General features: G+C 46.0%; 1 protein-coding gene across 4 annotated transcripts in view; it reads left to right on the forward strand.

Annotated features, from left to right (window-relative positions):
- PDPR (pyruvate dehydrogenase phosphatase regulatory subunit) overlaps positions 1 to 13,739 on the forward strand; it is a 77,446-nt gene that overhangs the window by 19,259 nt on the left and 44,448 nt on the right. For all 4 annotated transcript variants that reach the window (XM_074968322.1, XM_074968323.1, XM_074968324.1 and 1 more), the window contains 5 exons: positions 3,602 to 3,683; positions 3,783 to 3,946; positions 5,270 to 5,391; positions 11,477 to 11,594; positions 12,447 to 12,596. In XM_074968322.1, the coding sequence (XP_074824423.1) occupies positions 3,602 to 3,683; positions 3,783 to 3,946; positions 5,270 to 5,391; positions 11,477 to 11,594; positions 12,447 to 12,596 (636 nt within the window). The remainder of the gene's footprint in view (positions 1 to 3,601; positions 3,684 to 3,782; positions 3,947 to 5,269; positions 5,392 to 11,476; positions 11,595 to 12,446; positions 12,597 to 13,739) is intronic.

Genomic DNA, 13,739 nt, shown 5'->3' on the forward strand with positions numbered 1-13,739 from the left:
AATCCCCAACTAAATTATCCCAGCCAGGGCTTTGTCAAACCTGACCTTAAAAACCTCTAAGAAGATTCCACCACCTCCCTAGGTAATGCATTCCAGTGCTTCACCATCCTCCTAGTGAAAAAGTTTTTCCTAATATCCAACCTAACCATCACCCAATGCAACTTGAGACCATTACTCCTTGTTCTGTCATCTGCTACCACTGAGAACAGTCTAGATCCATCTTCTTTGGAACCCCCTTTCAGGTAGTTAAAAGCGGCTATCAAATCCCCCCCTCATTGTTCTCTTCTGCAGACTAAACAATCCCAGTTCCCTCAGCCTCTCCTCATAAGTCATGTGCTCTAGCCCCCTAATCATTTTTGTTGCCCTCCGCTAGACTTTGCAATTTTTCCGCATCCTCCTTGTAGTGTGGGGCCCAAAACTGGACACAGTACTCCAGATGAGGCCTCACCAATGCCGAAAGGAGGGGAATGATCACGTCCCTCGATCTGCTGGCAATGCCCCTACGTATACATCCCAAAATGCCATTGGCCTTCTTGGCAACAAGGGCACACTGTTGACTCTTATCCAGTTTCTTGTCCACTGTAACCCCTAGGTCCTTTTCTGCAGAACTGCTGCTGAGCCATTCGGTCCCTAGTCTGTAGCGGTGCATTGGGTTCTTCCGTCCTAAGTGCAGGACTCTGCACTTGTCCTTGTTGAACCTCATCAGATTTCTTTTGGCTCAGTCCTCTAATTTGTCTAGGTCCCTCTGGATCCAATTTCTACTCTCCAGCATATCTACCTCTCCTCCCAGTTTAGTGTCATCTGCAAACTTGCTGAGGGTGTAATTCACGCCATCTTCCAGATCATTTATGAAGATATTGAACAAAACAGGCCCCAGGACCGACCCTTGGGCCACTCCTCTTGATACTGGCTGCCAACTAGACATGGAGCCATTGATCGCTGCCTGATGATTTAGCCAGCTTTCTATCCACCTTATAGTCCAGGGGGTGTTAGACCCTATCTGTAAAAGGGGACTAATATATACACTAATTTTGGGTGCCCAATTTGAGACATCTAGGATCTAAATTTTCCGATAGCATTATATAGCACTTAGTATTCAAAATGCAGATCTCCGTTCCATTGATTTTAATTGCAGCTGAGAGCACTCAGCACTTCAACGGATCAGACATCAGGATCTCAAGTCAAGCATGCAGAAAATACACACGCAATTAGTGAGCACTATGAAAAGTTTAAGTGATTTGCCAAGTATCATATAGGAACTCCATTACAGAAGCAGGGGTAGAATCCAGTTCTTCGGGCAAGCATTCAGCTGCCTGAACCATGAATCATCATTTCCCTTCCCACAATCCTCTGCCTCATTCACCACTCCACTATCATGATTCACCCCCAGAGCAAGTACCTCCTGTGCACTGAATGAGTCTGGGGTCCTATGGGAAATAGCCTTTCATTACATGATCACATAATCTATCTTGATGCATATATATGCAAAAGGGGCCAAATTAAGGTTTCAGGGGATCCTTAATTCTAGCATTTCCGGAGTTCTGAGTGCTTGACTTTTAACATAGTTTGTATGTATTTTCCTAGGTTTTTAAATATGCAAACTGGAAAAACAGAAATTCCATTGTGTGGCATCAAATTGAAACCCACATGGGTCATCAGCAGGGTCAAAACCTTTAGATCCACCATATGAGTTAAACCATAACTACTAATGAAGTAACTGATAGCAGTAATAGGTTGTCACCCTCTGTGGACCGGCACTAGAGGGGATGGGACATTGCCAGCGGGTTTCACAAATAGCAGAGGAACACTGAGACTTAGGGAGCTGAGGTGACATTCTGGGATCTGGAGGGGAATGTGATCTAGTGGGCACAGAGCTTTCTGCCTGCTGTCCCCAAACCTAACCCCTTCTGCCAAGCCCCCTCCAACCTTTCCCTGTCCCAGACTCTCTCCCCTCCCCAAATTCCCAGCTCCTTGCCCAACCAATCCCAGTCCCCCCGCCACCCTGCTCCTCATTTGTTCCTTCTGTCCACTGCCAGTCTCCAGTGACACACACCCTGTTCCCCATTACCACTGGATCTCAGTCCTAGTGTCCTTCCTTGGGCTTCTTGGCCAATCTCTGTGTCCCCGCCCCCATCTTCTTGTCCCAGTTTCCTTACCCAGCTAGCCTTAGTTCTTCCCCTGAACTCCATCTCCTCATCACATCTGTCTCCCTTCCTCCCTCTCCCCAACACCTCTGGTTCAAATCCCAGTCTTCTCACCTAGTCAGTCCCAATATCCCCATTTCCTTCCCCCAAACTCATCTGATCTCAGTCACCCACTTCCCAGCTCCCAGTCTCTGCCCAGCCAGTCCTATTCTTCTCCCTCTCCTCCAGCTACTTGTCCCAGTCTACTCTTCCTGGCATTCCCTTCCCAGGTCCTGTTCCCTCTGCATTCAAATCGGGCAGCTTCCTCCTCCAGTGACCAGCCCTGATTCAGTCTGCAGTAGCACAGAGCTGCAGCTTCAGGGAAAGACCTGCTTAGCCCCAGGCCAGAGCATGCTCAGAGTGGACATAATCTTTGGGGATTTAGATGTGAAACTCTAGCAGGTCTCTACTGTGCATGTGTGAACTGTGATTTTTTTTTCAAAGGCATAGCTTGGTTAAATTTGGTTGATTTTCGCAGGAACGGCAAAAGGTACATCCCTGACACTTAGACCACCCCCTTGCCAAATTTCAGGTCCTTGCTCCAAAGCTGGGGGAACTTTAGCTTTTTAAAAGAAACGATTGCCAAAATTTTTAACATGGGCAACAAATTTTTCCCTAGCCTCATTCTCAGAATGGCTGAATCATTTAGGCTGAAATTTCAAAATTAACCAAAAAAAAAAAAATCAGTTTGAGGCAGACAGCTGACATGGAAGATTTCAGCCCACACAGTTACCATTTGGCAGAATTATAAGCAACAGAAAACAGGGTATTACAGTGGAATGTGTCAGGCAACCTTAATAGTCAGCGTTACTAGCCCTGTCTATAATTAAGTTTAATATTTAAAGGGTCATATTCATCCATTAAAGCCAATGGAGTTACCTTGGTGCAAAAAGGTTTACATTCATTTATTGCACGTTAGTTTTTTCTTCAGCTTATTAAGCAGTTATTAGAGCACATGGGACACTGACTGGTCTGAATCCCTAGTTTTAGCCTCTTCTTGCCCTGCCAGTTTCTCCTTTACTGGGCAGAAATTGTGGCATATAATCTGTGAGAGTATTTATGAACCTGCATCCGATGAAGTGAGCTGTAGCTCACAAAAGCTTATGCTCTAATAAATTTGTTAGTCTCTAAGGTGCCACAAGTACTCCCTTTCTTTTTGCAGATACAGACTAACACAGCTGCTACTCTGAAACCTGTCTTTATGAACCTGAGTAACTTTTAGTATAAAGCAGGATTAAAATAACTTTAGTAGTCTAAATTAAACTGTGCCTTGTAAAACAATTGTAGGTTACTAGCTAATCAGTATATGAATGTGGGAAGCTTTCTTGACTACTGTGTATTGGAAGCAATGATTCTGCTGAAACACGAGGGCTTGGAGAACCTGCCCAACTTTGACTTGACTTTGGTCATTGTCTTAGGTTACGTGAAGACAGGCTCTATCTCACTGGCTCAGACTCAGGATCGACTGATCTCCCTGAAACGCATTGCCTCAAGGCTCAGGTACATATAAGAGAGAAACTGTACCTGATCTTAAACTTTTCCTGTGCTTGCCTTTCCTGAGAAGCTAATGACAAGCATCCTCTGTGTGTTCTGTGGCAGTGTAATGGGAATACCTTGTGAAATCATGGCTCCAAAACGAGTGGCACAACTACATCCACTAATCAACATTCATGACCTTGTGGGTGCCATGTATGTGCCAGAGGATGCAGTCGTATCATCTGCCGATGTGAGTCTTGCTCTGGCAAATGCTGCCTCTCGAAATGGTATGAATATTTTTAATCTATAATATGCCAGCTCCCTTGTGTGATGTCTGCCTTGTTGTTATAAAGGAAAATGACCCTTTCATAGGGATGGTATCAGATTTGGGATTCATCTTATTCTGTTTTGATGACCAAAGTCTACTCATTTCTTTAAAGGAAATATTCTTTAAATCCATTTTTCTCCACCCTAAAGTCAGGTCAGATCTTGTTTGGGTGCCGCATCTTTAGAGATATGTAGTAGAAGGAATCACACACCACAGGCTGCTGTAGTCATTATTTATATACAACCCTACAAGTCTACACAGTGCTTTACAATAGGTAGAAACCCAGATGGGAGCTTAGTCTAAAGGCACAAGTGGGTTCATACCAGTCTGGACAGTTTCATTATATATGAGCCTAGAGGGGTGTGAGATCAGAAGCTGGAATATTTAACTGGACAGGTGGATTTTTGGGGATTTGGAGGTGGGCCTGGCATATGCCGTTGGAAGCTTGTTCAGTGAGATTGGGGTGGTCTGAAAGAAGGGACAAAGTCATGATTTAGCAAAGGAGATGGGAGTGGAACTTGGTCAGATTGGAGGAAGCTTATGAGGTGAACAAAGGTCGAGCTCTGAAGCCAAGGTGGAGGCTGTATGGCAGCGGCATGTTCTTCGTGTATAGCAAGGCATGAGGCCAACAGCCAATTGCCTTCAATGCTCTGGAAGTGCTATTCTTATAATTTAGCATCTCTTAGTATTGTACTTATGACCTCATATCATTGTCTTTGATTGAGAAAAATATGTTGTTCGTCTCACTAAGTGCCACACAGTTGGGTGCCCCAGAACTGCATTGGCTGGATCTTCTGTTTGCCAGCTGGATTTCTGAGTCCCGCTTGTTTTCAGTGTCATTCACTAACTGGGGCAAAAATGAATGACTGTGTTCCCTTGAAATAACCATTAGCTTTTGTATCTGTGCCACCATCCAAACTTCAGCGTTTATAAATAAAGTTTATAGAGTCTTTACTCTGGTTTACAGAGTTCCTTCCTCACACTTCCTTCCTCCGTAAATGCCATCTGTGCTCCCTATTTGTTTGCTCCTGTCGCCCAGTATAAGTCTCCTACTAAAAAGGCTGTAACTCCAGCTCACTGCATTGCAGGATCTGTCCTGCTCCGTTGTACGCAAGCCCTTCAGCTGGTTTCCCTGTCAGAGGGTTTCAGCTAGATCAGGGAATGCCTGTGTCTGACACGGAGGAGAGGCGGTTCGTTTGGCTTTGGGGGTAGCGGCCTGATTTTTCATCCTCTCAGTAAGGCCTGTGGTATCCTGACTCCTTTCTCTGGCCTCTCTCTGCAGGTGTCCAGATCCATGAGCGGACAAGCATCAGCCATGTCGTGGTCCAGAAGGGTTGTGTGACTGGAGTGGAGACTGACAGAGGACAGATTGAATGCCAGTATTTTGTCAACTGTGCTGGGCAGGTTAGATCTCATGGGAATTTCCCCCTCTGTGTCCTCTTGTAAGGACTCCTAGTGTATTCGGTAGCTGTAATAGCAGAGGAGGAGATCATTCAGTAACCAGTGAAAAGAGCATGCCACGTTTCTTCAGAACGAACAAACGCTTGTCAGCCCCCAAAATAGGAAAATATTGGTTACATCCCGAAATAGCTGAGTTCACACCCTCTGTCTCCATGCAATCTCTGTCCTATTTAGAGCAGTCCTAACAAGCAGTGCTAAGTTTCTTCCACTCATGTATTTGCTTCTAATAGTATTTTTACTTTATAAAGAAGTGTATATGTTCTGTATTTTCTCTGCAGTTTCATACATTATTATAATGTTAAGGTTCACTTTGGCCTGGTCTGCTGCAGTACATCAAAGGCATGCTAAAGGCATCAAAGACATACCCCAGAATGGTAGTTATATTTAAGTCCTGGTCTACACTATGAGTTTAGGTCGAATTTAGCAGTGTTAGATCAATTTAACCCTGCACCTGTCCACACGACGAAGCCATTTTTGTCGACTTAATGGGCTCTTAAAATCGATTTCTGTACTCCTCCCTTACGAGGGGATTAGCGCTTAAACTGACATCACTGGGTCAAATTTGGGGTAGTGTGGACGCAATTCGACAGTATTGGCCTCCGGGAGCTATCCCAGAGTGCTCCAGTGTGACCGCTCTGGACAGCACTCTCAACTCCGATGCACTGGCCAGGTAGACAGGAAAAGCCTTCGCGAACTTTTGAATTTCATTTCCTGTTTGGCCAGTGTGGCAAGCTGATCAGTACAGGTGACCATGCTGATCTCATCAGCAGAGGTGATCATGGAGTCCCAGAATCGTAAAAGAGCTCCAGCATGGACCAAACAGGAGGTACTGGATCTGATCACTGTATGGGGAGAAGAATCCGTGCTATCAGAACTCCATTCCAAAAGACAAAATGTCAAAATATTTGAAAAAAATCTCCAAGGTCATGAAGGACAGAGGCTATAACGGACCCGCAGCAGTGCCACATGAAACTTAAGGAGCTCAGGCAAGCCTACCAAAGAGGCAAACGCCCGCTCGGGGTCAGACCCCCAGACATGCCGCTTCTATGATGAGCTGCATGCAATTCTAGGGGGTGCCCCTACAAATACCCCACCCCTGTTCATGGACTCCTGCAAGGGAGTCTCACGCAATAGGGATGAGGATTTTTGGGACGAGGAAGATGATAGCGCACACCAGGCAAGTGGAGAAACCGTTCTCCCCGACAGCCAGGAACTGTTGATCACCCTGGAGACCGTACCCTCCCAACCCGGGCTCCTGGACCTTGAAGGTGGAGAAGGCACCTCTGGTGAGTGTACCTTTGTAAATATAATATACCGTTTAAAAGCAAGTGTGTTTAATGATGAATTTGCCCTGAAGACTTGGGATGCATTCGCAGCCAGTACAGTTACTGGAAAAGTCTGTTAACGTGTCTGGGGATGGAGCAGAAATCCTTCAGGGACATATCAATGAAGCTCTCCTGGAGGTACTCCCAAAGCCTTTACAAAAGGTTTCTGGGGAGGGCAGTCTTATTGCGTCCTCCATGGTAGGACACTTTACCATGCCAGGCCAGTAGCACGTAGTCTGGAATCATTGCATAAGAAAGCATGGCAGCGTGTGGTCCCGGTGTTTGCTGGTATTCAAGCAACATCTGTTCTTTATCTCTCTGTGTTATCCTCAGGAGAGTGATATCATTCATGATCACCTGGTTGAAATAGGGGAATTTTATTAAGGGGACATTCAGAGGTGGCCATTCCTGCTGGGCTGTTTGCCTGTGGCTGAAAAGAAATCATCCCTGCTGCTAGCCATGCGGTGGGGGGAGGGGTGAAGCGATCATCCCAGAGAATTGGGTGTTGAGGGGGTTTAGTTGGGTTTGTGCTGCACGTTAACCTGAAAACATCAGCCCCTCCTTTTAAATGGTCAGTGTCTTTTTAAGTACTACTCTCCCTTTTTTCCTCCCACAGCTGCAAATGCCGCTATCATCTCCGTCCCAGAGGCTAGCGCAGATAAGAAGGTGAAAAAAACACACTCGAGATGAAATGTTCTCTGAGCTCATGCAGTCCTCCTGCACTGAAAGAGCCCAGCAGAATGTGTGGAGGCAGACGTTGTCAGAGTCTAGGAAAGCACAAAATGCACGTGAGGACAGATGGCTGGAGCAACAAGAGAGGTGGCGGCAGCGTGATGAGAGGAGGCAGGATGCAATGCTGAGGCTACTGGAGGATCAAACTGATATGCTCCAGCGTATGGTTGAGGTGCAGGAAAGGCAGTAGGAGCACAGACTGCCACTGCAGCCCCTGTGTATCCAACCACTCTCCTCCCCAAGTTCCATAGCCTCCTCACCCAGATGCCCAAGAACAGGTGGGGAGGGGGCTCCGGGCACCCAACCACTCCACCCCAGAGGACTGCCCAAGCAACAGAAGGCTGGCATTCAATAAGTTTTGAAGTTCAGTGTGGCCTTGTCCTCCCCTACTCCCCCACCCCTCCCGGGCTACCTTAGTAGTTATCCCCCTATTTGTGTGATGAGTTAATAAAGAATGCATGAATTTGAAACAATGACTTTATTGCCTCTGCAAGCAGTGATCGAAGTGGGGAGGGGAGGGCGGTTGGCTTACAGGGAAGTAGAGTGAACCAAGGGGGTGGGTTTTCATCAAGGAGAAACAAACAGAACTGTCACACCATAGCCTGGCCAGCCATGAAACTGGTTTACAAAGCTTCTCTGATGCGCAGCGCACCCTGCTATGCTCTTCTAACTGCCCTGGTGTCTGGCTGTGCGAAACTAGCAGCCAGGCGATTTGCCTCAACCTCCCACCCCGCCATAAACGTCTCCCCCTTACTCTCAAAGATATTGTGGAGCACACAGCAAGCAGTAATAACAATGGGAATATTGGTTTCGCTGAAGACTAAATGAGTCAGTAAACTGCACTAGCGAGCTTTTAAAAGTCCAAATGCACATTCTACCACCATTCTGCACTTGCTCAGCCTGTAGTTGAACAGCTCCTGACTACTGTCCAGGTTGCCTGTGTACGGCTTCATGAGCCATGGCGTTAAGGGGTAGGCTGGGTCCCCACGGGTAACTATAGGCATTTCAACATCCCCAACAGTTATTTTCTGTTCTGGAAAGTAAGTCCCTTGCTGCAGCTCTTCAGACAGACCAGAGTTCCTGAAGATGCGAGCGTCATGAACCTTTCCCGGCCGTCCCACGTTTGATGTTGGTGAAACGTCCTTTGTGATCCACCAGTGCTTGCAGCACCATTGAAAAGTACCCCTTGCGGTTTATGTACTGGCTGCCTTGGTTCTCCGGTCCGAAGTAAGGGATATGCGTTCCGTCTATCGCCCCACCACAGTTAGGGAATCCTGTTGCAGCAAAGCCATCCACTATGGCCTGCACATTTCCCATAGTCACTACCCTTGATAGCAGCAGCTCAGTGATTGCGTTGGCTACTTGGATCACAGCAGCCCCCACAGTAGATTTTCCCACTCCAAATTGATTCCCGACTGACCGGTAGTTGTCTGGCATTGCAAGCTTCCAAAGGGCTATCGTCACTCACTTGTGAACTGTGAGGGCTGCTTTCATCTTGGTATTCTTGCACTTCAGGGCAGGGGAAAGCAAGTCACAAAGTTCCATGAAAGTGCCCTTACGCATGTGAAAGTTTCTCAGCCACTGGGAATCATCCCAGACCCGCAACACTATGCGGTCCCACCAGTCTGTGCTTGTTTCTCAGGCCCAGAATCGGTGTTCCACGGCATGAACCTGCCCCATTACCACCATGATGTCCAAACTGCCAGGGCCCGTGCTTTGAGAGAAGTCTGTGTCCATATCCTCATCACCGCGCTGCCATCACCTCCTCGCCTGCTTTTGCAGGTTCTGGTTCTGCATATACTTCATGATAATGCGCGAGGTGTTTACAATACTCATAACTGCTGCGGTGATCTGAGTGGGCTCCACGCTTGCTGTGGTATGGCGTCTGCAGGAGAGCAGAGTTGCAGGGGAAGCAGTGGTTGGATGACCAGTTTTGCAGACCTACTGCACCGTCTGCTACTAGGACACAACAGCTGAGCGGGCTGCACGCTTGCCGAGGTATGGCGAGACAAGAGCAGGAGAGCAGAGTTGCAGCGGAAGCGGTGGATGACGACGGTCAGATAGAGGACCTGTGAGACCACCAGGAGAGCAGAGTGGCAGTGGAAGCGGTGGTCGGAAGACCAGTTTTTCCAACCTACTGCACCGTCTGCTGCCAGAGCAGGAGGGCAGAGTGGCAGCGGAAGCGGTGGTTCGATGACGATAGTTAGCAGCCGGTGCAGTAGGACTCCTGAAAGCAGTATGGCGCCCGCACGGAAAAAAGGCACGAAATGATTGTCTGCCCTTGCTTTCACGGAGGGAGGGGCAACTGACGACATGTACCCAAAACCACCTGTGACAATGTTTTTGCCCCATCAGGCATTGGGAGCTCAACCCAGAATTCCAATGGGTGGCGGAGACTGTGGGAACTGTGGGATAGCTACCCACAGTGCAATGCTCCAAAAGTCGATGCTAGCCTCGGTACTGTGGATGCACTCTGCCGACTTAATGTGCTTAGTGGGGACACACGCAATCGACTGTGTAAAATCGCTTTCTAAAGAATCGACTTCTGTAAATTCAACGGTTTCAGAGTAACAGCCGTGTTAGTCTGTATTCGCAAAAAGAAAAGGAGGACTTGTGGCACCTTAGAGACTAACCAATTTATTTGAGCATAAGCTTTCGTGAGCTACAGCTCACTTCATCGGATGCATACTGTGGAAAATACAAAAGATGTTTTTATACACACAAACCATGAAAAAATGGGTGTTTATCACTACAAAGGGTTTTCTCTCCCCCCCACCCCACTCTCCTGCTGGTAATAGCTTATCTAAAGTGATCACTCTCCTTACAATGTGTGTGATAATCAAGGTGGGCCACTTCCAGCACAAATCCAGGTTTTCTCCCCCCCACTCACACACAAACTCACTCTCCTGTTGGTAATAGCTTATCTAGAGTGATCAACAGGAGAGTGAGTTTGTGGGGGGGGGGACCTGGATTTGTGCTGGAAATGGCCCACCTTGATTATCATACACATTGTAAGGAGAGCGATCACTTTAGATAAGCTATTACCAGCAGGAGAGTGGGGTGGGGGGGGAGAGAAAACCCTTTGTAGTGATAAACACCCATTTTTTCATGGTTTGTGTGTATAAAAACATCTTTTGTATTTTCCACAGTATGCATCCGATGAAGTGAGCTGTAGCTCACGAAAGCTTATGCTCAGATAAATTGGTTAGTCTCTAAGGTGCCACAAGTACTCCTTTTCTTTTTATAAATTCAACCTAATTTCGTAGTGTAGACATACTCTAAGAGGAGACTAGTGCATGCTGTTTGCTTGGCACTGTAATCTAAGTGGCAGCCTGTTAAGAAGCATCCTGCAGTGTGGCAATACACACTTGCCAAGTCTCACTCAGTGGGAGGGGTACATCTTTCTGCGGTGAAGGACTTTGCTGTGACTCTTAATGAGACTATTGAATATCCATAATGTTTCTGAAAACCTCCCTCATTCTAACTGTCACAGCTTGTCAGCCCTGAAGATATATTTGCCAGTTGATGTTTCTCAGCCTGCAACTGGCCATCTTGGTAACATGGGACCGCAGCAGTCCAGGAGCCCAAGAGAAGAATCATTGTCTATTATGTTTTCTTCAGAAGCCAAACCAATAGTGACTTCACTGTATAAATTCTTCTTCTTCTTCTTCGTCTTGTTTATTTTATATCATGATAGCACCTAGAAGCCTCAGTCATGGACTAGGCCCCCATTGTGCTAGTTGCTGTTCAAACACAACAAAAAGATGTTCCCTTCCCCAAAGAGCTTATAATCTAAGTAGAGAGGGGGAAAAAAAGTAAATTCCTTCTCTGTCTAAGGCAATATTGCAGCAGCATAGACATGGACCTGCTCTCTGGTGCTGTAGCAAAAGCACTCCGATGAGGACAAAATAGGCCTGTGATTCGGCTTTCTACCTGTCACTTCCATCCCAACTAACCCTTTCTGGTTTCAGTGGGCCTACGAGCTGGGTCTCTCCAGTGAGGAGCCGGTCAGTATCCCGCTGCACGGCTGTGAGCACTTTTACCTCTTGACACGTCCCTTGAAGAAGCCACTAGAGAGCAACACACCATGTGAGGACTCTCCCACTTTGTTTTATTTTGCTGGTGAACTCTCTCTATCCTTCCAAAGTCAAGGCTGGCTGGAGAGGTAGAGCTGATTGTGTGCAGACCTGAACTCTGCCAGGAATGTGCCTGGCGTTCAGGCTCACTTGCTCTGAGTGCCCTCTCTCAGAGTTGAGGTGGGGAATAGTTGTCTATTTACTCAAATATAAACTCTTGCCACAAAAGATGAGCTCTTTTGGGTTTACCAGCTCAGCTAGCAGAGATTGTGGCTTGGGAATGATTTTGACTCTTGCTTTACAGGTGGTTCATCTCTGTTGGATGCATCAACTATGCACCACATGCTCTGGAGGGATTGTGCTAACCTTGCTATTATGTTCTCCTTGGAGGCTGCTGTGCCCATATGGGCCATGTATTTCTCTCTCTCAGCTGAAGTTAAGGCTTTATAATGGCATTTGCATGTCATTGAGCAGTAGGGGGCATCCAGGGTACTTGAGATAACTACCCTTCCCTCCCCACACACCTGGCTTTTGGCTCCCTTGAAGGAGAGCGCACATATGGATACCAGTGCTGGGAAGTGGAAAACTCACTCTCGCGCGCACACACATGCGCAGTCTGTCTCTCTTTCTCTAGCAAGCATTTCCGCAACTAGTAAGTAATGGTTATGCTCCCCTGGGAACCCAGCTCTCTGACCTGAGGGCCTGATTCACTCTCTAGTGAATTCTTTTCACTGACTGATTTGTTAGTCATTTTTGTATTCCCAGCCTCTCTGTGTGGGGAGCATGGTCTATTTTGATATAAACAAAGTTGTAATTTGTCCTGCACTTCCCAATCCTTCCACATGCTCTCATGTTTCCTCTGCAGCTATCGTGGACCCAGATGGCAGGATCTATATCCGCAGTTGGCAAGGTGGCATCCTCTCAGGAGGCTTTGAGAAGAACCCCAAGCCCATCTTTACTGAGGGCCGGAACCAGCTTGAGATTCAGAATCTGCATGAGGACTGGGATCACTTTGGTATGCTAATCAGATAGGGTTTACAGCAGGGTGGATTTGATTTAAATGAGGATTTAAATCACTAGTTAGGAAGACTCGATTTAATAATGGATTTCTACATAAAGGTGCATTCTTGTTGGTTGTTATAACCTTAATACATATTCTTCAGAACTTAGAGATAGATGTGGGTTTCATTTTTAGAAGTTACACACTGTACATTTTTAAAGTGATTTATTTTGAAAACTTTTCAGATTAGTTTTACAGCTATATCAGAAAATGAATGCTTGTTTGGTTATTTCATTTACCAAAGGTAATTGACGCAGATATTTTATGAAGTCATTGGGAGGTGAACTATCTTTAATTCAACAGGTTAATGATTAATATTTGGAGGATTTTCTTGCCATGCTGTATTAGGAAGAGAACATCACCAGACAGACATTTAAATTGTTTTATTTAACTAAAACAACAGCGTTATTCTGTAAAAGCGGCAAAGACTCCTGTGGCACCTTACAGACTAACAGACGTATTGGAGCTTTCATGGGTGAATACCCAATTCTTCAGATGCATGTTATGCAACATTATTCTGGATTTTTTTCTTCAATAGCAAACATATAATATTTTAACAAAACATGCATTTTAATTTAGTTAAACATTCAAGTTTTTTAAAATCAGGTTTGTTTAAAATTGTTTAACTAAATTGAATTAAAAAAAACACAAATTAAATCGACTCTGTCAGCCAGGTCAACATAAAATATTGGCTTCTGCAGCTAACTCAGTCGTCTTCACCTTCATTTTCCTGTTTGTTCATAATCTGGAAAAGAAAAACAATCTTTCCTGCTTTTTCAGGTCCCAAACGATTTCTCAATTTGGAATGAATTAGTCCAAAGGAAGAAAATATTCTTTCTACACCAGCAGAAGAAGCTACTGCTGTTAAAAGTGAGATTATCACTTCCACAGTCTCTGAATCCAAGTGCTTAAGTGACTTCCACCAGTTCACTGGTGTGACTTTCTTTAAAACATCATCAGCAAACATATATTTCTTGAATGGTTCACCCTTAGCTCTGAAGTTTATTATAGTTGGCATTATGGAGGGATGATTGCTGGATGTCCATGTCACAGCCAAGTCCTCTTCTTCAGCAGTTAAGGTTTGACCCTGGTACTGAG

Source organism: Natator depressus, chromosome 12 (genome assembly GCF_965152275.1).
Source record: "Natator depressus isolate rNatDep1 chromosome 12, rNatDep2.hap1, whole genome shotgun sequence".
Taxonomy (NCBI): Eukaryota; Metazoa; Chordata; order Testudines; family Cheloniidae; genus Natator; species Natator depressus.